Below are 23601 nucleotides of genomic sequence, written 5' to 3'. Positions count from 1 at the left end.
GATCGATCGGGTGAAGGGAGGATGCGCTAGCGAGCAGCGCTTGGCGCGAGGGAAAAGGGCAGGCCCGGTCTGACCGGCCGGCCAAAACTGCTGCTTCAATTCCTTTAAATTTCTTTTGGCAAAATGCGGAGGGAGCAAACTTTGAGTCTCTTTTTTTTCGAAAACATACGCCTAAGGGCATACGCATGCTGTATTCATACGTCAAGGAAATACACATACATGTACAAGACCAGGGATAGGATACACGAAGCAAACGGTCTCACCAAATGTAACATCCCAATTTTCAATAAAAAGAAAGTTAGAGAATTCCAGAAAGCAAAATTTCAAACCAACAAAAACTTTTCTATTTGCATATAGTACCATGCATAGGACTTGTGCATTTGAGTGATATGCCATGATGATTGTTATTACTTGTATTTGATATGCTCTAAAACCCTAATGTGATCATACTAAGATCACCAACCAAATAAATCCAAGAGGAAGAAAATCAAATAAAAGAAAAACCCTAAAAACCCTCACATATGCCCTATGGCATTTTTATAAATTTTGACCCTAGACCATTTTGGTCTTCACCATTAGTTGTAATATGGTACTAAACACTTATTACAACCTCTGGAATCAAAGAAAAACAAATCAAATGATTTTCAAACTCAAAATGGGATCACATGAAATAATGGCCATTTCTGCCATTCTTAGCCTGATCACTACTTTGAGCCTTTGCCATTCAATTTTCCCAAACCAAATCTTGCTAACTCCTTGCACCACTTCTAAGTCAACATCAAGGTGAACACTTTTTGTGAAGATCATCATGCCAAATTCATCTTTGATCAAGAGCCATGCTCATCCAAAGTCCCAACTTTTTAACATATGGAACATTCTCCACTTAGCCAATTTTGCAAATTTTTGAATTCTAAAAATTCCACCACCACCTCAAATCACCTCTGGTCATTTACAACTAATATCAACACTCACTTTTCAAACACATTCACCATTTGAATTTTTCAAATTTGGACAATTTTGTAAATTCCAAATTCGGGCACTATTTGCAACTATTGCAAATAGTGATCTACCTCACCTAATCTAACCCAAAGCTATTCTACATTGTTCCCAGGCCCCCTCTAACCCTAAGTGCTGCATAGAAACCCTAGGGAGAGAGAGAGAGCAAGCAAAGACATGGCCATACCGGCCCATGCTGGCCATGTTCTTCTCCCTCTCCTCTCTTTCATCTCCCTCACTGGCCCTGGTGCCCAAGCTCACCACCGCGCCACCCTAGCGCCGCCTAGCACCGCCCTGGTCGACGAGAACGACGACAATGCCCGGACGACGCGCGCCCAAAACCGCCCAGATGCCGCTCGCGTCGCGACCATGCGTGCCATGGACGCGCACTGGCCACGCACCACCCCGCCAGTACACGCAGCCCTGGACCCGCTCTCGACGCCTTGAGCGTCACCACAACACCTGGACGCCGTCAGACACTCGCTCGACCATGACCCACGCCCGCCGTCGCCGGAGAAGCAAACCCTGGTCCGCCGCGGGCGCCGCAGACACGGACACGATGCGACACAACCAGGCCCTCCCCGACCCAGCTGTCGCCACCATTAGCCTCGCCTGGACACGTAGAACATCGCCATGACCTCGCCTAGCTCGACCAGCCGCCAGAATCGCCGCGCCATGGTCGACCGCCACCCTGCCCCACAGCACCCTTGCGCTGCTATAAAAGGAGACCTCTCCTCGTCGATCTGAGCACACCATCACCTTCCCCTCTTCTCACTCGACCGCCAGAACCACTCCACCATCGACATTAGCCACTGACGCCGCCCAATCGAAGCCTCACTGCCGCCAGACGCAGTGGAAGCTCGCCGTCGATTGGAGCCGTTCCAGGAGCCGCCGCTGGTACAAGGAGCTTCGCCGTCGACTACACCTTCCCCGAGCATACTGCCATCCCTCTCTGGAGCCCTGGTTAGTCCGCCGACCCCCTACTGCCGCTGCCGCATCGTCGGGTTCTCGTCGGAGACGACGATGAACCACGGCCGTAGATCCGCGATCTAATCCAACGCCCCAGCTTCGCCCATACCGTTTCGGGTTTAAACGCCCACTGACGGGTGGCCCCCGCTGTCAGGCAGCCCACGCGGCACTGGACCGTGGCTGGGCTGGCCTTGGGCCGTTTAAATTGAATCTGGCCCGTTTAGTTTTCCCGCCGGCCTTTTAATTCAAATCCAGTTTAATAAATTGCAAATGAATTTCAATACTGCCTCCACTTTGAAATTCAATAGATTCAAATTGGCTAAATCAAATTTGATGAACTTTATATTGATGGAAAGCCAATGAAAATATCTACACAATGCCACTGGTCCCATGACCAGATTCTATGTAGAATTAATTTGATAAAAATAACAAGACAGGGACTTTTCCCTATTCAAATAATCCTTAAAAAATCAACCAAAATAGATATTAAGTTAATTCCAACTCTAATAGCTCACATTTGACTTACACTAATTGTTTATGCAATAAAATGGTGTGGTCACTTTGCATGATCATGCCCTAGCTTAATTAATGGATATTATGGCTAGTTTAACTAGTTGATATTGTCCAAAACTATTAAAGTAAATGATGTGGAGTCTTATACTTCATTTAAACTTGTCTCACATGAATTCATGGGATGTTTGGACCCCTGGTTCCAAACTCTCTTATATGAATTACTTGAGATTTAAATCAAATGTAGTGTTATTTAAATAGTATGAGGTGATCCACCTCATTTAAATCATTTTCCCAAATGATGATGATGAACATGTGACTTAGGTCAATATGAGTTCATCTATGATTGTTTGAGAAATTAAATCTTAAGAAGATTTCAATGAGAGGAAATTAATTCTCAAGAACCCTATGGAAACTATCATTTACATATGAAATACAAAGAAGTGAATTCTATTTAAACCCCACAACCCATGTACTCTAGTTAATTTAATGGTGTGCATAGAGTAGTTTGTGTGTTATACGTGATGCATGGAATAGCCATTGAATGAGTGAGTAATTATACTCGTATTCAAATTTAGACGGTAGCACCGGAGAGTACGCCGAAGAAGAAGGTTGCTACCAAGAGGAGGAGGAGGAACAGTTTGAGAACTACCAAGGCAAGCTAATATTCTTGCAAAGTGCAAAGCTCTATCAGGGCAAGGCACACTCAACTATTACTTTATGCTTCCTGATCCCATCCCAAGTTTTATTCTTGCAAAGTTTCTACTTTATTTATTAAAGCTTACTTTTATAGTTAACTTTGGTCTAAGTATAGAGTAGAACAAGAGTATCAAACTTAGCCTAAGAAGCTTATGAGTTAAGTAGCACTCATCAAGACTAGTTGCTAGTGCTAACAAATAAAACTGGCTACTCTAGATGGGAACAGGTGACTTGTGTTGAATTTTGAAACCTTGGAATGATGATTCATTCCATTGAATGATTTTTTTGAAGGTGAATATGACCAAGAGAAGATGGTGATTTTTGATAAAACTGATATTGGTTTGGATGCGATACCTTTCCAATTTTTGAGTACCCCCACAATACCTGATTATGGGTAGGGCTTAACTAGAAGTTTATACATCTTAGTATGGGTTCCCTCTGAACAAGCATCATAGGGGTTATGCCGAGGCTGCCTCCGTTGTTGAGAAATGATGTGAATTGAGGTGAATTGTACGGCCAAGCCCTGTGCAGTTCCCAGGTTGACAGTTGGTCTTCACTGGGAGGCCAAGCTCATGGGGAGAGGTGCCTATACTAGGATATGTAAGTGAAAAGTTATGGTTGATGATCCGCGTACTGAGTTGCGAATATTCAGGGTTATCCCTGACGGATGAAATCAAATGTTGTGGCACAAGTGTGCAACCTTTGCAGAGTGTAAACCTATTCGAATAGCCGCGTCCACGGTTACGGACGGTTGGAAAGGCCATACAGTTTTCCGATGTCATATCTTTGAAAATGATATTGAAAAGGATGATGGTGAAATGACTTGTGGGAATTGAATTGAAATCACCACTTGAATGGTGGGAATGACACTAATGTTCCCACTTGAGTTAGTTAGCACTTGAATAAGCTTTTCTCAACCTTTGTGAACTAAAACTAGCTTTCTGCAAATAAACTAGAGCTTAGCAAACCATACTAGAATGTCTAGCACTTACATTAGTATTAGTGTGCGAGTACTCAACGTACTCACGGCTTTGTCCCTGGCTATTCAAATGGCCAGAGTATGAAGATGACCAAGGAGATGACCAGCAGGACGCCTACGACAACTAAGCACCTTCCGACGTCAAGCGTTGGCCTGTGGACTAGAGAGTCCTTGTATCTTACGCTTCCGCTATGTTGAACTATGAACTTGTGTTTGTTCGTTGATCAATAGGTCAACTATTCGTGTAATCTGGATCATGTGATTCCAAATTTGTAAGACTTATGGTTTGTAATGAATGATGACTGTGATACTTAACTATTATGCCTCGCAACAACAATATTCCTGGGATTGCGATGTATGACATAATAGGCATCCGGACTTAAAAATCTGGGTGTTGACAAGTTGGTATCAGAGCCATTGGTTGACCTTAGAAGACCCTAGTTAGAATGGGCGTTCTAAAAAACTTAGCTTTGAAATCAAATGAAGAAAATATTTGTGAAAACTTACTTACACCCTTGTCTCTGAGACTTTGCCAAAATTTGATGAATCATGTCCTATCGTATTTGAATCCACTTAAAATTTTGCCACACCTTACACTCTCTAACTTACTCATCCAATTCTCTTTCAGATGGAGCCGAATGAACCCATCAACACCAAGTTTTACCAGCTTGGGAACGGAGGGAGCTTGATCTTCGAGCACGACCTCAACGCCCTCTCTGACTTCCTTGGGTGCCCACACCACGAGTTTCACGGGGTTCAGCTGGACGACACGCCCGGAGGAGAGTTGCAGTGGGTGATCACTGCCGACTTGAGGGGCAAGATGGAGCCTCCCACTACGGAGAGGATTCTCTTCTCCTTCCGCGAGAGCAACTGGCTCGACGGACTTGCACGTGGTCTTCAGGAGGCACTTGCGCGCCTCTGTGGACAGAACGTGGTGAGCATCCTCGCCTCTCGCTACGCCCACCTTGTGAGGCGTGATGCCGCGGGAGTGCCCATGGAGCTGCAGTCGCACCCGGAGTTGAGGCACCATGCTGAGCACCTGGACTTCATGCTCTACCAGACTCAGAGGGACCTCGACGCCACTCGCGCTTACGCAAACCAGACCCATGCTCACATCACCGAGCAGGGTGAGGCGATCAAGCTACTCAACAACGACCGCAAGAGCCTTCGCCAGCAGCGTGCCAAGAAGGACGCTACGATTCGTCGCCTTCACGCCCGGATCGCGTCACTTGAGGCCACTGTCAAGGCCCAGGAGGATCGGATTCGCCGACTGGAGGATGACGATGGAGGCATCGACATTCAGGGAGGAGACGCCTTCCTGAGCGACGACAACGACTTTGAGGAGGACGAGAACACCGAGGAGGAGGACTACGAGTTCCTGGAGGCAGGACCCGACGACTACGTTCCGATCGATGTCGAGGATGAGGAGTAGTTGCACTAGTCTCACTTATAGTAGGTGTGAGTTGTATCCCGTCCTTTGTATCGTAGCATGAGAATGGTTCTTAAAACCATTGGAGCATGCGTGTTAGTTTGTACTATGTGTTGCATGAATGAATGAATGTTATGTTTGTCATGAAAAGATTACAAGTTTTCAAAAAAAAATTTAAACTTAACCAAAATGAACCATAGAATGTTCCCTCTTACCTCATAATCTTCTATATCTTCAGATGGCCCCTCCGAATCGCACCAACGACGCGATGCTGCAACTGCTGCAAACCATGCTTGCAGACCGGGAAACCGAAAGAGCCGAACGCCAAGCCAACCTCATCGCCTTGCAGAACATCGCCAACCAAGGCCATGGAAATCATGACCACCCCGGATCCAAGCTCAAGAACTTCCAAAACACCAACCCTCCGGTGTTTAGCAAGACCGAGGAGCCCCTCGATGCCGACGATTGGCTCCAGACTATGGAGAACAATCTGGAGGTAGCCGGAGTGGAAGCCAACGAGAAAGTCTTGTTCGCCACTCACTATCTCGCTGGACCAGCCCGCGCTTGGTGGACAAGCACCCGTGCCATGAACGGAGGTCAATTCATGACTTGGGAGGATTTCAAACTCAAGTTCAGCAAGTACCATGTACCCTCGGGTCTTATCAAGAAAATGAGGGATGAATTCCGTGAGCTGAAACAAGGTCGCATGACGGTGGTGGAATACCGCGACAAGTTTCTCACTTTGTCAAGGTATGCCCCTGATGAGACCGACACCGTTGAGAAGAGGAAGGAGAGATTCCTGAACGGATCGCATGATGAGATGCGGATCGTCCTCGTCAACATCCCCTTCGCCGACCTCGAAGCCCTTGTTGACTCCGCCATCCGGATGGAGGGCAAGTTAAACCAAGCCAATGAGAACCGCAAGCGCCGCATGGCGAATCGAGTGGATCAAGCCACCCCAGAAGTTTCGCCCTAGCTCAAGCGGAGGTTTCACTCCGAGAAACAACAAACCCCCGATGCAGAACTCTCGCCCCGGTTATCAGAACCGGAGTGGAGGAAACTCCAAGCCAGGAGGCTACAACAACAACTACTACAACAACAACTACAACCGCGCTCCACCCCGAGCCCCTAACAACAACAACACCAACACCGCTCCCAGAACCGGAAGCAATGCCGTTCCCGTTGCGAACAAGCAGGACAAGACCACTATCACTTGTTATGAGTGTGGTGTAGTAGGGCACTACTCCAACGAGTGTCCCAAGCGTCTTGCCAAGCTCGCCGGCAACACCGCTGCACCTGCTCAGCAGCAACGCCGTGTCTCCACCGGCAAGAAGTTCGCCCCCAACAACCCCAATAACCGCAACGGCCGCCTCTACCACATGAATGCTGAAGAAGCCCAGGAAGCACCAGATGTTGTACTGGGTATGTTTTCTGTCAACCACATCCCCGCCGAGTGTTGTTTGATTCCGGAGCATCTCATTCTTTTGTCACCGAAGACTTTGCATCAACAAGTAAAATTCAACCCCTCGGTTTGAAGCATGTTATGATAGTTCAAATCCCCGGATCAACCACCAAAGCCGAGAAAATTTTGCAAAAATGTGCCAATCAAAATCCATGATGTAGATTTCTTTGCAAATCTAATCATACTTGGAACCAAAGGTTTGGAAGTTGTCCTAGGAATGGACTGGATGTCCAAACACAATGGATTGATAGACTGCGCCAAGAAAGCCATAACCATGACTAGCGACACCGGTATCGTAGTTGAGCACGTCTCTGAAAAACTACCAAGAAAATTTACCTGCAACCAAAGTGTATCCAAGCCAACTCTGGATCAAATCAGGGTCGTTTGTCGCTACCCTGATGTGTTTCCGGATGATCTACCCGGTATGCCCCTAGATCGGGATATCGAGTTTATCATTGAGTTAATCCCCGGAACTGGACCCATAGCCCAGAGAGCTTACAGCATGAATGCAACCGAGCTTGTGGAGCTGAAGAAGCAAATAGATGACATGTTAGCCAAAGGTTTGATTAGACCGAGTGCATCCCCCTGGAGATCCCCCGTCTTGTTTGTCGACAAGAAAGATGGTGCAAATCGTTTATGCACGGACTATCGCAAGCTTAACGATGTCACCATCAAAAACAAATACCCCTTACCCAAGATTGAAGACTTGTTTGACCAACTCACCGGAGCCAGAGTTTTCTCCAAGATAGATCTTAGAACTGGATACCATCAGCTGAAGATCCGAGCCACCGACATTCCAAAAACTGCCTTTACCACCAGATATGGGTTGTATGAGTACAATGTCATGTCGTTTGGACTGACCAATGCCCCCGCTTATTTCATGAATCTCATGAATAAGATCTTCATGAACTTTTTGGACAAGTTTGTCGTTGTGTTCATCGACGACATCCTCGTCTACTCCAAGTCCGAAGAGGAACATGAACAGCATTTGGAGATTGTCCTAGAAACCCTTAGACAGCACAAGTTGTATGCCAAGTTTAGCAAGTGTGAGTTTTGGCTGGAAGAAGTTGGATTCCTCGGACACATCTTGTCTGCAGGAGGAATTGCAGTAGTTCCCGCCAAAATCAAAACTGTTATGGAATGGCAAGCCCCAACCACCCAAACAGAGGTCCGCGCTTTTCTTGGATTAGCCGGATACTACCGCAGATTTGTAGAAGGTTTTTCGAGCATCGCTCGACCAATGACCCAACTGCTGAAAAAGGACAGAAAGTTTGAGTGGACCGACAAATGCGAAGAGAGCTTTCAACAACTCAAGAGTAGACTGACCACAGCCCCAATCCTGATCATGCCAGATATCGCAAAGCCCTTTGACGTATATTGCGACGCCTCCAAGACTGGACTTGGATGCGTGCTGATGCAAGAAGGCAAGGTTGTGTCCTACCTTTCAAGACAGCTCAAGCAACATGAACAGAACTACCCAACCCACGACCTCGAGCTTGCAGCCGTGGTCTTAGCCTTGAAAGTTTGGCGTCATTACCTCATGGGTAATCGATGCGAGATCTACTCCGACCACAAAAGCATCAAATACATATTCACCCAGAAAGAGTTGAACATGAGACAACGCCGATGGATCGAACTGATCAAGGATTACGACATGGAGATTCACTACCACCCCGGCAAGGCCAATGTGGTAGCGGATGCTTTGAGTCGACTGTCGTGCCAGTTGAACTCCATGCTCGCAACTGAACAGCCCAGCTTGCATCAAGAGTTTGAACAGTTCAGACTTGAACTTGTAAGTGAAGGATTCCTAGCCAGCATAGAACTGCAACCCACCTTGATTGGTCAAATCAAGGAAGCCCAGAAGGACAACGCTAGCATTGACGGAATCAAGAAACAGATAGCCGCAGGAAAAGCCCCCGGATTCACCATAGACGAAGCCGGAGTTCTTTGGTACAAAGAACGTCTCTGCGTACCATCGGACTCTGACTTGAAACAAGTCATTCTGCAAGAAGCCCATGACACCCTTTATTCAATCCACCCCGGAGGTACCAAGATGTACCAGGACCTAAAAGAACAATTTTGGTGGCACGAAATGAAGAGAGAGATCGGTAGCTATATCGCTAAGTGTGACATCTGTCAGAGAGTCAAGGCAGAACATCAACGACCCGCCGGACTGTTACAACCCCTCCAGATTCCAGAATGGAAATGGGACTCCGTAGGAATGGACTTCATCACCGGACTGCCCAAATCCAGCAAAGGCAATGATTCAATATGGGTAGTTGTCGATAGATTGACCAAAGTCGCCCATTTCATCGCCGTCAAAACCACCTATCAAGGCCCAAAGTTAGCTGAACTTTACATCTCCAGAATAGTCGCTCTGCACGGAACCCCCAAATCGATAGTGTCAGATAGAGGATCACGAGTTCACCTCAAGGTTCGGCGGAAAGTGCATGAAGGACTAGGCACTCGCCTAAATTTCAGCACCGCCTATCACCCTCGGACCGACGGACAGATCGAGAGAGTAAACCGAGATCTTCGGAAGACATGCTTAGAGCATGCGTACTTGGAATACGGATCCAAGTGGGAAGACCGCCTACCTTACGCAGAATTCTCTTACAACAATAGTTATCAAGCCAGCCTACAGATGGCCCCCTTTGAAGCCTTGTACGGAAGGAAGTGCCGTACCCCCCTGAACTGGTCAGAAGTCGGAGAGAGCCAAGTTTTCGGCCCAGAGGTTCTTCGTGAAGCCGAAGAGAAGGTCCACAAGATCCGAGAGTACCTCAAAACGGTGCAATCAAGACAGAAGAGCTACGCCGACAAGAGACGTCGGGAGATGACCTTTAAGATCGGAGACTTCGTCTATCTCAAAGTATCCCCCTTGAAAGGAATGCAAAGGTTTCAGCTGAAAGGAAAGCTCGCACCCCGATATGTCGGACCTTTCAAAGTCCTCAGCCGCCGAGGTGAAGTATCTTATCAACTGGAGTTGCCTGAAGAGATGGCGGCTGTGCACGACGTGTTTCACATCTCACTTCTCCGGAGGTGCCTGGAAGTCCCGGAGAAGACCGAAGTGTTCAAGAACATCGATCACCGATCGGTGGATATCAACAAGGATCTGACTTACCGCGAAGTGCCGATTCGCACCCTGGAGGAAGCTTATCGAACCACCCGCACCCGAAGCATCAAGTTTCTGAAGATACAATGGAGCAATCATACCGAGGATGAAGCCACATGGGAACGCGAAGACTTCATGAAGAAGGAGTACCCAGATCTCTTTAGTACCTAACTTTCTTTTCGATCTCGGGACGAGATCTTTTGTAAGGGGGAAGGGTTTGTAACATCCCAATTTTCAATAAAAAGAAAGTTAGAGAATTCCAGAAAGCAAAATTTCAAACCAACAAAAACTTTTCTATTTGCATATAGTACCATGCATAGGACTTGTGCATTTGAGTGATATGCCATGATGATTGTTATTACTTGTATTTGATATGCTCTAAAACCCTAATGTGATCATACTAAGATCACCAACCAAATAAATCCAAGAGGAAGAAAATCAAATAAAAGAAAAACCCTAAAAACCCTCACATATGCCCTATGGCATTTTTATAAATTTTGACCCTAGACCATTTTGGTCTTCACCATTAGTTGTAATATGGTACTAAACACTTATTACAACCTCTGGAATCAAAGAAAAACAAATCAAATGATTTTCAAACTCAAAATGGGATCACATGAAATAATGGCCATTTCTGCCATTCTTAGCTCGATCACTACTTTGAGCCTTTGCCATTCAATTTTCCCAAACCAAATCTTGCTAACTCCTTGCACCACTTCTAAGTCAACATCAAGGTGAACACTTTTTGTGAAGATCATCATGCCAAATTCATCTTTGATCAAGAGCCATGCTCATCCAAAGTCCCAACTTTTTAACATATGGAACATTCTCCACTTAGCCAATTTTGCAAATTTTTGAATTCTAAAAATTCCACCACCACCTCAAATCACCTCTGGTCATTTACAACTAATATCAACACTCACTTTTCAAACACATTCACCATTTGAATTTTTCAAATTTGGACAATTTTGTAAATTCCAAATTCGGGCACTATTTGCAACTATTGCAAATAGTGATCTACCTCACCTAATCTAACCCAAAGCTATTCTACATTGTTCCCTGGCCCCCTCTAACCCTAAGTGCTGCATAGAAACCCTAGGGAGAGAGAGAGAGCAAGCAAAGACATGACCATACCGGCCCATGCCGGCCATGTTCTTCTCCCTCTCCTCTCTTTCATCTCCCTCACTGGCCCTGGTGCCCAAGCTCACCACCGCACCACCCTAGCGCCGCCTAGCACCGCCCTGGTCGACGAGAACGACGACAACGCCCGGACGACGCGCGCCCAAAACCGCCCAGATGCCGCTCGCGTCGCGACCATGCGCGCCATGGACGCGCACTGGCCACGCACCACCCCGCCAGTACACGCAGCCCTGGACCCGCTCTCGACGCCTTGAGCGTCACCACAACACCTGGGCGCCGCCAGACACTCGCTCGACCACGACCCATGCCCGCCGTCGCCGGAGAAGCAAACCCTGGTCCGCCGCGGGCGCCGCAGACACGGACACGATGCGACACAACCAGGCCCTCCCCGACCCAGCTGTCGCCACCATTAGCCTCGCCTGGACACGTAGAGCATCGCCATGACCTCGCCTAGCTCGACCAGCCGCCAGAATCGCCGCGCCATGGTCGACCGCCACCCTGCCCCGCAGCACCCTTGCGCTGCTATAAAAGGAGACCTCTCCTCGTCGATCTGAGCACACCATCACCTTCCCCTCTTCTCACTCGACCGCCAGAACCACTCCACCGTCGACATTAGCCACTTACGCCGCCCAATCGAAGCCTCACTGCCGCCAGACGCCGCGGAAGCTCGCCGTCGATTGGAGCCGTTCCAGGAGCCGCCGCTGGTACAAGGAGATTCGCCGTCGACTACACCTTCCCCGAGCATACTGCCATCCCTCTCTGGAGCCCTGGTTAGTCCGCCGACCCCCTACTGCCGCCGCCGCATCGTCGGGTTCTCGTCGGAGACGACGATGAACCACGGTCGTAGATCCGCGATCTAATCCAACGCCCCAGCTTCGCCCATACCGTTTCGGGTTTAAACGCCCACTGACGGGTGGCCCCCGCTGTCAGGCAGCCCACGCGGCACTGGACCGTGGCTGGGCTGGCCTTGGGCCGTTTAAATTTTATCTGGCCCGTTTAGTTTTCCCGCCGGCCTTTTAATTCAAATCCAGTTTAATAAATTGCAAATGAATTTCAATACTGCCTCCACTTTGAAATTCAATAGATTCAAATTGGCTAAACCAAATTTGATGAACTTTATATTGATGGAAAGCCAATGAAAATATCTACACAATGCCACTGGTCCCATGACCAGATTCTATGTAGAATTAATTTGATAAAAATAACAAGACAGGGACTTTTCCCTATTCAAATAATCCTTAAAAAATCAACCAAAATAGATATTAAGTTAATTCCAACTCTAATAGCTCACATTTGACTTACACTAATTGTTTATGCAATAAAATGGTGTGGTCACTTTGCATGATCATGCCCTAGCTTAATTAATGGATATTATGGCTAGTTTAACTAGTTGATATTGTCCAAAACTATTAAAGTAAATGATGTGGAGTCTTATACTTCATTTAAACTTGTCTCACATGAATTCATGGGATGTTTGGACCCCTGGTTCCAAACTCTCTTATATGAATTACTTGAGATTTAAATCAAATGTAGTGTTATTTAAATAGTATGAGGTGATCCACCTCATTTAAATCATTTTCCCAAATGATGATGATGAACATGTGACTTAGGTCAATATGAGTTCATCTATGATTGTTTGAGAAATTAAATCTTAAGAAGATTTCAATGAGAGGAAATTAATTCTCAAGAACCCTATGGAAACTATCATTTACATATGAAATACAAAGAAGTGAATTCTATTTAAACCCCACAACCCATGTACTCTAGTTAATTTAATGGTGTGCATAGAGTAGTTTGTGTGTTATACGTGATGCATGGAATAGCCATTGAATGAGTGAGTAATTATACTCGTATTCAAATTTAGACGGTAGCACCTGGAGAGTACGCCGAAGAAGAAGGTTGCTACCAAGAGGAGGAGGAGGAACAGTTTGAGAACTACCAAGGCAAGCTAATATTCTTGCAAAGTGCAAAGCTCTATCAGGGCAAGGCACACTCAACTATTACTTTATGCTTCCTGATCCCATCCCAAGTTTTATTCTTGCAAAGTTTCTACTTTATTTATTAAAGCTTACTTTTATAGTTAACTTTGGTCTAAGTATAGAGTAGAACAAGAGTATCAAACTTAGCCTAAGAAGCTTATGAGTTAAGTAGCACTCATCAAGACTAGTTGCTAGTGCTAACAAATAAAACTGGCTACTCTAGATGGGAACAGGTGACTTGTGTTGAATTTTGAAACCTTGGAATGATGATTCATTCCATTGAATGATTTTTTTTGAAGGTGAATATGACCAAGAGAAGATGGTGATTTTTGATAAAACTGATATTGGTTTGGATGCGATACCTTTCCAATTTTTGAGTACCCCCACAATACCTGATTATGGGTAGGGCTTAACTAGAAGTTTATACATCTTAGTATGGGTTCCCTCTGAACAAGCATCATAGGGGTTATGCCGAGGCTGCCTCCGTTGTTGAGAAATGATGTGAATTGAGGTGAATTGTACGGCCAAGCCCCGTGCGGTTCCCGGGTTGACGAGTTGGTCTTCACCGGGAGGCCAAGCTCATGGGGAGAGGTGCCTATACTAGGATATGTAAGTGAAAAGTTATGGTTGATGATCCGCGTACTGAGTTGCGAATATTCAGGGTTATCCCTGACGGATGAAATCAAATGTTGTGGCACAAGTGTGCAACCTCTGCAGAGTGTAAACCTATTCGAATAGCCGCGTCCACGGTTACGGACGGTTGGAAAGGCCATACAGTTTTCCGATGTCATATCTTTGAAAATGATATTGAAAAGGATGATGGTGAAATGACTTGTGGGAATTGAATTGAAATCACCACTTGAATGGTGGGAATGACACTAATGTTCCCACTTGAGTTAGTTAGCACTTGAATAAGCTTTTCTCAACCTTTGTGAACTAAAACTAGCTTTTCGCAAATAAACTAGAGCTTAGCAAACCATACTAGAATGTCTAGCACTTACATTAGTATTAGTGTGCGAGTACTCAACGTACTCACGGCTTTGTCCCCGGCTATTCAAATGGCCGTAGTATGAAGATGACCAAGGAGATGACCAGCAGGACGCCTACGACAACTAAGCGCCTTCCGACGTCAAGCGTTGGCCTCGTGGACTAGAGAGTCCTTGTATCTTACGCTTCCGCTATGTTGAACTATGAACTTGTGTTTGTTCGTTGATCAATAGGTCAACTATTCGTGTAATCTGGATCATGTGATTCCAAATTTGTAAGACTTATGGTTTGTAATGAATGATGACTGTGATACTTAACTATTATGCCTCGCAACAACAATATTCCTGGGATTGCGATGTATGACATAATAGGCATCCGGACTTAAAAATCTGGGTGTTGACACCAAACTACGAAGAACACAACAGAAAGAGAAATTACACACATATTCTTCATCTTCTTCGATCCTGGTACCCGTGGAGCTGAGGAAGCCCTTAGCACAATGGCGTTGAGGAGCCGCACTAGTCACCAAACCATTGGGATTGGATCTTGATCCGATGAATAACTCGGCCGGAGGTAGCACACCCTCACGGCGGCGTTCTCCGAGCCTCCACTGCTCCGGATCTGGGGACAAAGCCACACCGCCAAGATGACGGCCAGAACCTTCCACCGTAAGCCGCATACCACGCTCGTCGCTGCCGGTAATCCTCCCGAGCGAAGCACCATCCCCCTCCCCGTACCTGGAACCGGTCGAACTTCGCCGCAAAAGCGCCGCCGCCACCATCCTGCGGAGCCGAAACGCCGGACAAACCACCGCCACATCTCCACAGGGCCAAAACCGCGGACAACGAATCCCCACCCACTCCTCGGCAGATCCCCCGGATCTGCCACGACGGAGAAGAAGCGGGGGGCACTTTATTTCCAAAGTAGAAGTCACCTCCGCCGCCGTGACCTCCACTGGAAAACCTAACCCTAACCTACAAGAGGGAGGGACTACTACCCCGCTCGCCGGCAGAGAAGCACGGTCCAGCACGACTCCGAGGCCACGAGGGCCATCCAAGCCAGGGCGGACCGGCGAACTCGCCGGCGGGAGGGACTGTACTAGAAATCGCCTCGCGGTCGCCTCCAAGCGCTAGAGAGAAGGGGAGGGGATGAAACTTTGAGTCTCTTGTTTTGATGCAAAAAACGTGGGGGCAACGCTGGGCGCCGGTCGCCTAATAAAAAGCCAGAAATCGGTCGTCCTCCACGCCCTCAGATCACGATCCGACGTCCAAATCAATCACTATGCAAATTTTGTGTTTTACCCCCCAGTTTTTAGAAACTTAACCCGCAGTCCTTACTTTCCCAATTAAACCGAAAAGGTACATCTCTCTAGGGCTGACCTTTTCAATATTTACAACAAAAATGCCACACTGCGACAGATCCGGATCATATTGAGTATTGCAACAAAATCTCTCAGTCTGTTCACAAAAAAATATACAATTACAACAAAATCTTCGCAACAAATTTTTTAAAAGTAATTTTCTAAAATGTGGTTAAATAACAATTATTTTCCTACATGTTGGTTTACAACAAAAATGAACAGCAAATTACAACGAAAATTGAAAACTATTACTACAAAAAAAAACACATGTGTTTATGGCTATGAAAAATTGGTTAAGCAATAATAAGTTTGCTACATATTTAGTTACAACAAAAATCACCATCTATTTTAACAAAAATAAGCTGATTACAACAAAAATCACAAACTTGTGGCAAACGCCCAGGTAACAGATTACAACATCTCTGACGTGCTTTCACTATATAATTTATGTGAAATTGTTACAATATTTATATGCAACTGTTACAAAATTTATATACAATAGTTCGGATCGTATATCCTTCAGTTGGAACGGTCAATTTCACCATCCCGATAGTCAATGGTATGGTCGGCGGTGCTGGTCTTACCATTGGTGGTGTTGTCCCTACGGTCAATGAAATGGTTAGCGGTGCCGTACCTTCTGTTGATGGTGTCGTCGGCACCATGGACACAGTCCCTACAAGCGACAGTGCGCGGAGGGAGCAGCGTGGCAATGGTTGAGCTAGGTAGTCACAAATCCAAATGAGTCTAGTGTAACTTGCACCCCTACGACTGATAACGTTGTCAAAAGAGAACATAAAGTTAGCTAGCACTGGCACCGCCATGCAGCTCGATGTTTGGATTAGGCACACGACACATGCACGTGCCCTAGCTAGCACGCACACATAGCTAGAAGCCTAGAATACAAAAGGTTCAATAGCTTTGAGACCCACCCACGGGAGAATCGGAGAAGACGTGCAAGCATACCTAGCTAAGCTAGCTGCGCGCGGTGTCAGTGCAATGATCGCGCCGAAAGAACAGGCCATAAAGCCCACGCGAGCAAGCCAGCGACAACGACCGATAGCTGGCGCGCGATCGGTCGCCGGATTGGAAGCGTTTTCCAAAACGTGGAGAAAAAGAGAGCGAAACATTGTGGAGAGAAGAGTGGAAGCCAAGAGATGAAACATTTTCGTGGCGAACAAAAGTGGTGTAAAAGAATTGGCAAACACCGAGTAAAAAACGAGCAACCTTCGGAGATGCGAAATAGATGGAATCAAAGGTGGCATGTGGTGGCGAATATAATATGGATGAAAGATGCCAAACGAATAAGATGAAAGAGAAAGGTGATTTAAGCCAAAGAACCAAATAACGACTCCGACCCCCCTCTTAATAGTGCGGGGTCCTATACTCAAGAAAAACCAAAAAGGGGAGACTACCTTGTCGTGCTCTTCCGAACTTCGTCGAGTTGCACTTTTCAATCTCTATCTTCGAGTTCTCTTGCCGCGCTCTTCTTCTCCCTTTTGACATCATGACCCGACACCATAAGAGGACGAGAGAAATAACCGTGTCCCGCTTGACCTTGGTGACAACACTCATGCTTTATTCAAGCCGGAATACTTTTGTTGATTGCATCCTCTAGGTCTTGTTCACCAATAGCTCAACTCATGAGCCTTGGAGGATTGTGACTCCGACTTCAAGCAAACATGGAAGCAACTGGCATATAAATTATTACCAGGAAACAGATCAATGTGACACGAATGGAGAACTGCATATGCCATTATGTACAACTGTCCATCAATCCCTTGTTAACTCCACATCATCCAAATAGATTAACCAACCATTACAGACAACAAGAAATCGAAGAGATGACGGATCATTTCCCTGTATTTCCATATCATTTCAACCATCAAGAAGAATAGCGAAAAATCCAGTCTATTAATTTGTTGCTCTCACGAACGGCGCCGTATCAATAAAAATGAAAATACTAATATATTAGGTATAACAAATGTTTCCATTATACACGACAGAATCAGCTGAAACCTATTTCTTCTACTGGCCTGCACTGTACAGATGCTATATATAGAGTACTACTATGTACAAAGAATGAACAGCCGTCAGTCGATCTCAATCCTAAATCAATTGCAGCTCCCCAGATCCCTCTGATCACATGGTCGAACAGAACGACGGTCGATCAGACGACAAGCTGCCACGGGAACAGAAAAAGAACAAGTCAAATCTTCTATCTTTCTCTTTGAATATGCTTTTGGTTACCACAAGAGGTCTAGAACTCCAAGTGCCACCACCTCTTCTTCCTGTTCTCCACGACGGGCAACTCTGCAGCAAGATCATGATCATGAGCATGTCAGATGCCAAATCAAGCAAATAAACTTAAATGATTTTTTAGGATAAATAAACTGTTGAGGGTACCTCCTTCTGGATATATCGAATTGTAGTGCACCTCAGCCCAGAAACTCAGACATATAACTGGATTCCAGAAAGAAAAAAGATAAGATTTAGACACCCATAGACTGAAATATTTTGTAATCTAGGAATCATCTCAATAACAAGAATTTGGCAGGTATGATGTACCTCTTTTTGACTTTTGCACGACAGGGAGGATTTCAATGTAGCATGTATCTCTGAAGGATGTCAGGATGAAGATCTTCACCCCGTACTGCAAAATTCAGTGCATATGGTTCAGTGCCAGAAACATAGCAGAGCAGCCATATGACATGACCAGCCCTTTGGTGTAATGCCAAGATGTTCCGAAGGAATATAGTTTTTCTTACAAGGTGCTGCCCAAAAAGTCAAGCATACACGATATTCCTAATTATACAATCATATTGGGTGCCAGATATACAGTTAAGTTACAGCGGCTGTCCAAAGCATCACTGCAAGGAGCATAACAGAGACTGGACGTATAGGTCTGGTTTATTATGCTTAGCAACAAAGTGGTCAGAACTGTACGCGAGGATCAGAAAATCTGACAAAAAGATCAGCCAAGTACTCCCTCCGTTCACTAATATAAGATGTTTTAGCTTTTTGTACGTTCATCTATTTTATTATGTATCTAGTCTACTTTTAGTGTGTAGATTCACACTCACTGTGGTATGTACCTAGTTCACTTTAAAATGTCTAAAACATCTTATATTTATGAACGGAGGGAGTATAAAACAAAATATTTTGAACAGGATAGTTCAACCATACTGTAAAATTGTATGAGAAATTGCAATCTAGCTGTTTAGATATGATGGTTGTCAAAATTAAATTTACCACTCATGTATTGAACTGGCAAAACAAATGAGTTTTCTGTTTGTTTACTTGATAAATTGGACAAAAGTATGTCCAGCAGATCTATAAAAGGGGTGAAAAATGCTTACCGAGTCCGCAGCAGCCTGCAGGGTAACATGGTCACCCCACTCCCCATTCCTGGTTTGTTCAGTTAGCGCAACAAAGTGAGAATGTGTATCTTTCCACTTTAATTCAAATATTTACTGATAAAAGGTAGAAAAGGAGCAAGCACTGACTTTGGCATCTTCTTAAGATATTCTCTGTAATCCATAGGAACATATCCAGCATATATCTCAGGATGGGATTCAAGCTGTGAAACAGTTAGAAGTGCAGAGGGAATACATTATAATGTGAGAATGAAAAAATATGACGAATAAAAAATTATCTTCTTAACATCCAGTTCACAGAGGTGTATTGACCAACAAAGTCACTGTTGTGGTGACTTATCACTGTAGGGAAAGACTAATAAAAGTAGTTATTTTGACAATACTAACCTGCTTCATCACTTGCTGCCGTACAAATCTATGATGTTCAGGAGTGCGGTAAAATTGATCAGACAATGCCCGGAACTGTTCAAAAGGAAGATTCAGAAGAAAAAAATAGGTATTTGTAGAGAAGGCTTGTGCTGACATAACTGATATTCTGGAGAAATAAAACAAGAACTGAAAACTGTAGACAGACCTGACAATTGCCATCTCCGTTTACCTTGAGCTCAACCAAGCCATACAACACCAACCTAAACAAGAGATCATATCAGAATCAAATAACGGTCTGTCGCAAATACTACCAACGATCAAATATAGTACACGCAACTCTGTGTGCAGGTTTATGAGATAAATAATAATTTCCAGTTACACGCTTAGCACTAGCAGTTCAGTACAGTACTACAAATAAGAAGTTAGCATGAGCTTCAGGTTGGAAGGTAATCTAGAATGGATATAAACTGCAGGGTTGCTTACCTGTCAAGAAGTCTACGGTGATCTGAGAAGGCTTCGTCAACAGAGGGAATCTCTCCATTTGTTTTAGGAACATGCTGTAGAAGCAAAATGAGTAACAGAAATCAGGACATAAGATTGGTCAGTCTTCCAGTTCAAGGGAGCAAATGCAAGTTAAAAGGGGTCCTTAGAATGGCAGCAAACTGCTAAGAATTATGCAGTAGAGTAAAAGTACAACATGGCTAGCAGACCCAGCCCCATATGAACTTGAGAGCATGGACCCACTGAAAATGTACAAACCGAAAACTGCTAAATTTGACTACTTCATGCAAGTTATCTTTAGCAATAACTGCAGCACTTTCCTGATGACCACGCAGGAGAGCTAGCAATCCCAACCCCATGTAAACTTGAGATAAATAAAAGATAGTGAAGGTGGAACTCTGAAACACACTGAAACTGCTGTATAAACCCGAAACGGGTACATTCAGGAAATGAATCGATTTCAGCAATAAGTTGGCCAACTGATGCTCTGAATCGCGTCAAGTAAACTGCATCTCACGGTTTTCACATTCAGACAGTTTTGCCAAACTTATAGAATGGGTGTGAACTTACAGGAACAGGAAGCATGTCGTTCAATCTTTTTCCGACCTCGCCGTCAATAGCAGAGAAATCATCCACAAGCTCAATCGGGCAATCTTGGGCATCGTTATCTTCAGGGCTGGAGCAGGAGCTGAAGTGGTCCCTGGAGGCCACTGGTTGTTCCTCTTCTACATAAGGCGGAGCTGGCATTCAGGCAAGAAGAGGTCAGGGGAGAACGAAATGGTCGACCTGGTGTGAGAGAAAGGAAGACACGCCTTCGATCAGCGGTTGTGTGTGAAAGAAAGAATGAGATCACCCGCCTGAGGGTAGATGATGGACGATTTCAGGGCGGAACCACTGCTGCGCGAGGACGGTGGCGCGCTGCTCGTCGTCGGCGGATCCCCCCTCGGCCTCGGCCATGGCGACCTGGGCGAGCTCCTCCTGCAGCGCGTGCGCGATGACCTCGTCGCTCTCGACCGCGTGGATTGTGACCTCGACGCCCGAATCAAGAAGCGCGTGGTGGGTCTGTGGAGCGTAGTCGGTGGTGGGGGGCTGGGGATGGTGGGCGCAGTGGCCCGGACCGCCGAGGAGGGCGTGCAGGGTCTGCGGCGGCGGCGGCGTGGGGGCGTAGTCGGTGGTGGGTGTCTGGGGAAGGCGGGCGCAGTGGCCGTAACCGGCGCCTCCTCCGTCGAGGAGGTGGTGGAGGCCCCAGCGGACGATGTTGGTGTCCAGATCTTGGTCCCGCAGAACCATGGCGGGAGCTATGATCGATCGATTGCTACCTGCGCAAGCGGAACAATCCAGGAGAAGAGGAACCGAATCGAAAGTTGAGGAAAAGCGAAGCGAATCGTGGGAATATGTTCCGGTCGAAACGGGAGAGGCAGGCGAGGAATCAAGAAAAATCGGGGATTTAGTTGGAGGGGCTCTTACTTGGCGACGAAGCACCCCAGACCCAGACCCAGGGCCGGCGCGAAGAAGAAACCGAATTGAATTGGGATTGACGATGGGGACGACGGGACAGCGACTCAGGGCCGGCGCGAAGAATAAACCAAGACTGAATCTTTACGGCTTAGCCGTGTACGCGCGGCCTTGTGCTATTCTTCCTAGACGGGAATAAACGCGGCAAGAGCAAAGCATCAACCGGAGAGACAAAGTCGAAACGGTTTGTGTTTCCCTGCTGGTTCGTCGGGAAGAAGACGAAGACGAAGACGAAGATGAAGAAGCGTGTGGGGCCCGCAAGTCCGTTGCTTGGAGCTGGAGCGCCAATGCCGAAGCCGACTTTTGTTGAGCCCATCGCCGCCGCCGCCGCCGCCTCGGTTTGGTACAAACCGAGCCAGCCGTCCACCCCCTTTTGCCCATCTCAAAAAACAATTTTGTTTCTTCTTGTCAGAAGATCAATTTTATTCATCTGGCTGCTCGAGACCATTCTTTCTACAGTATTACAATAAAAATTAGGAAAAATATTGTAAGCCTTTTTTTGAGTTTCATATAACCTCCGTTTACTAATACGGGACATTTTGGAAAGGTAATCTAATTTTCGGTGCTAATTCCAACTTGCCTGACACCTCTTCAGCCATTTGATGTACAAGCTGTTTACTATGTGTCGGCGCGGGTTTCAAGGCCTAAATCAGGCACTGATAAGCGCCCGGACGCGGTGGCGCTGGGTGATTATAGACCGATTAGTCTCATCCACATCTTCGCCAAGCTGGTGGCTAAGACTTTGGCTACTCGGCTAGCCCCTAGGATGGAGTCACTGGTGGATCGCAACGAATGAGCGTTCATTCGCAAGCGGTGCATCCATGACAACTTTATGTTGGTCCAGCAGACAGCTAAGTTCTTGCACGGGAGGAAGGAGCCGCGGGTGATGGTCAAGTTGGACATAGCTCGGGCGTTTGACTCTGTCTCGTGGGGGTTCCTCATGGAGATCCTTCGCAAGATTGGGTTTGGCCCCAGGTTCCGCGAGCTGGTCTCCATTCTGCTATCCACGGCAAGTACCAGGGTGTTGCTCAATGGCGAGCCTGCCCCCCCCCCCCCCATCTGGCATAGGAGGGGCCTGAGACAGGGCGACCCCCTGTCGCCGTCGCTGTTCGTCCTGATGATGAACTCGCTTAATAGGTTGCTGGCCAAGGCCATCGAGTTGGGTGTTCTCAGACGGTTGGCTCGGAGTGACCTGGTGACATCGGTGTCGCTATACGAGGATGATGTGGTGATCTTCTTGATGGGGTTCGTAGCATAGAAAACAAAAAATTTCCTACCGCAAGACGAATAAAACCAAGATCTAATCTATGGAACACCCAAGATCCAATCTACAAGATCGAAGCAACGAGATTGATGTGAGACTAACCCTCGAAGATTTCCAAAGCCTACGAGATTAGATCTCGTTGTTGGTGTAGACGATCATCCCCGATGCTCGCAATCCGGCGAGCACTTCCGTACTCGGTCGCGCGTACGGTGTCGATGAAGCCCCTTCCTCTCCCCGTTCCAGCGGGCAGCGGAGGTGTGGTAGATCTCCTCCAAGTTCCAGGCAGCACGACGGCGTGGTGGTGGTGGTGGAGGAAGAAAAGCTGCAGGGCTTCGCCTAGCCGGAGCAAGCATATGGTGGAAGAGAGAGGCGGCCGGAGGAGGGACAATGGGATGGGGCTGGCCGGCCACCCCTCCCCTCTTTATATAGGGGGCCGGTCGGCTGGGGTGGCCCCCTTTCCCATCTAGGGTTAGGGGGCGGCGGCCAAGGGGGGAGAGGGCTTTCCCTCCCCCAAGTTGATCCCCCTAGGGAAACCCTAGGGGGTTGGCCGGCCTGGGCCTTGGGGGGCATGTGCCCCCGGCCCATTAGGCCAGGGAGCATCCCCTCGGCCCATGCTAGGCCTCCTAGGTCGTGGGCCCCATGGTGGACCCCTCCGGAACCTTCTAGAACCTTCCAGTCAACCACCGGAAAAATCCCGAACATTTCCGAAACCCGGAAATCAACTTCCCTTATATGAATCTTATTCTCCGGACTATTCCGGACCTCCTCGTGACATCCTGGATCACATCCGAGACTCCGAACAAACTTCGTCTCCATACCATATTCAAATCTACTTATGCGACATCGAACCTTAAGCGCGTCACCCTACGGTTCGCGAACTATGCAGACATGGTCGAGACTCCTCTCCGAGCAATAACCAATAGCGGGATCCGGAGATCCATAATGGCTCCCACATA

The 23601-nt window shown here is 46.7% G+C and overlaps 1 protein-coding gene across 1 annotated transcript; it reads right to left on the bottom strand.

Moving 5' to 3' along the window:
- Positions 1–17607: 17607 nt before the first annotated feature.
- Positions 17608–21156, bottom strand: LOC124701058 (OVARIAN TUMOR DOMAIN-containing deubiquitinating enzyme 12-like). The gene is made up of 12 exons (XM_047233114.1): positions 20979–21156; positions 20724–20906; positions 20437–20606; positions 19849–19922; positions 19571–19625; positions 19384–19458; positions 19126–19199; positions 18979–19027; positions 18188–18272; positions 18026–18082; positions 17902–17932; positions 17608–17801 (listed from the first exon to the last, which is right to left on the bottom strand). The coding sequence occupies exons 1-12, from the start codon at positions 21154–21156 to the stop codon at positions 17762–17764; spliced, it is 1071 nt and encodes a 356-aa protein (XP_047089070.1). The 3' UTR covers positions 17608–17761.
- Positions 21157–23601: the final 2445 nt, after the last annotated feature.

The sequence above is a fragment of the Lolium rigidum genome, chromosome 3 (assembly GCF_022539505.1).
Source record: "Lolium rigidum isolate FL_2022 chromosome 3, APGP_CSIRO_Lrig_0.1, whole genome shotgun sequence".
NCBI lineage: Eukaryota > Viridiplantae > Streptophyta > Magnoliopsida > Poales > Poaceae > Lolium > Lolium rigidum.
This window is presented reverse-complemented; position numbering and strand designations above follow the sequence as displayed.

Excerpts from the sequence above, each read along its gene's own strand:
- LOC124701058 (XM_047233114.1), bottom strand. The coding sequence starts at position 21,156 with ATGGTTCTGCGGGACCAAGATCTGGACACCAACATCGTCCGCTGGGGC. Across the intron at positions 19,923-20,436 it reads ACGACATGCTTCCTGTTCCT|CATGTTCCTAAAACAAATGG; the intron begins GTAAGTTCACAC and ends TTGCTTCTACAG. Across the intron at positions 19,459-19,570 it reads ACGGAGATGGCAATTGTCAG|TTCCGGGCATTGTCTGATCA; the intron begins GTCTGTCTACAG and ends CCTTTTGAACAG.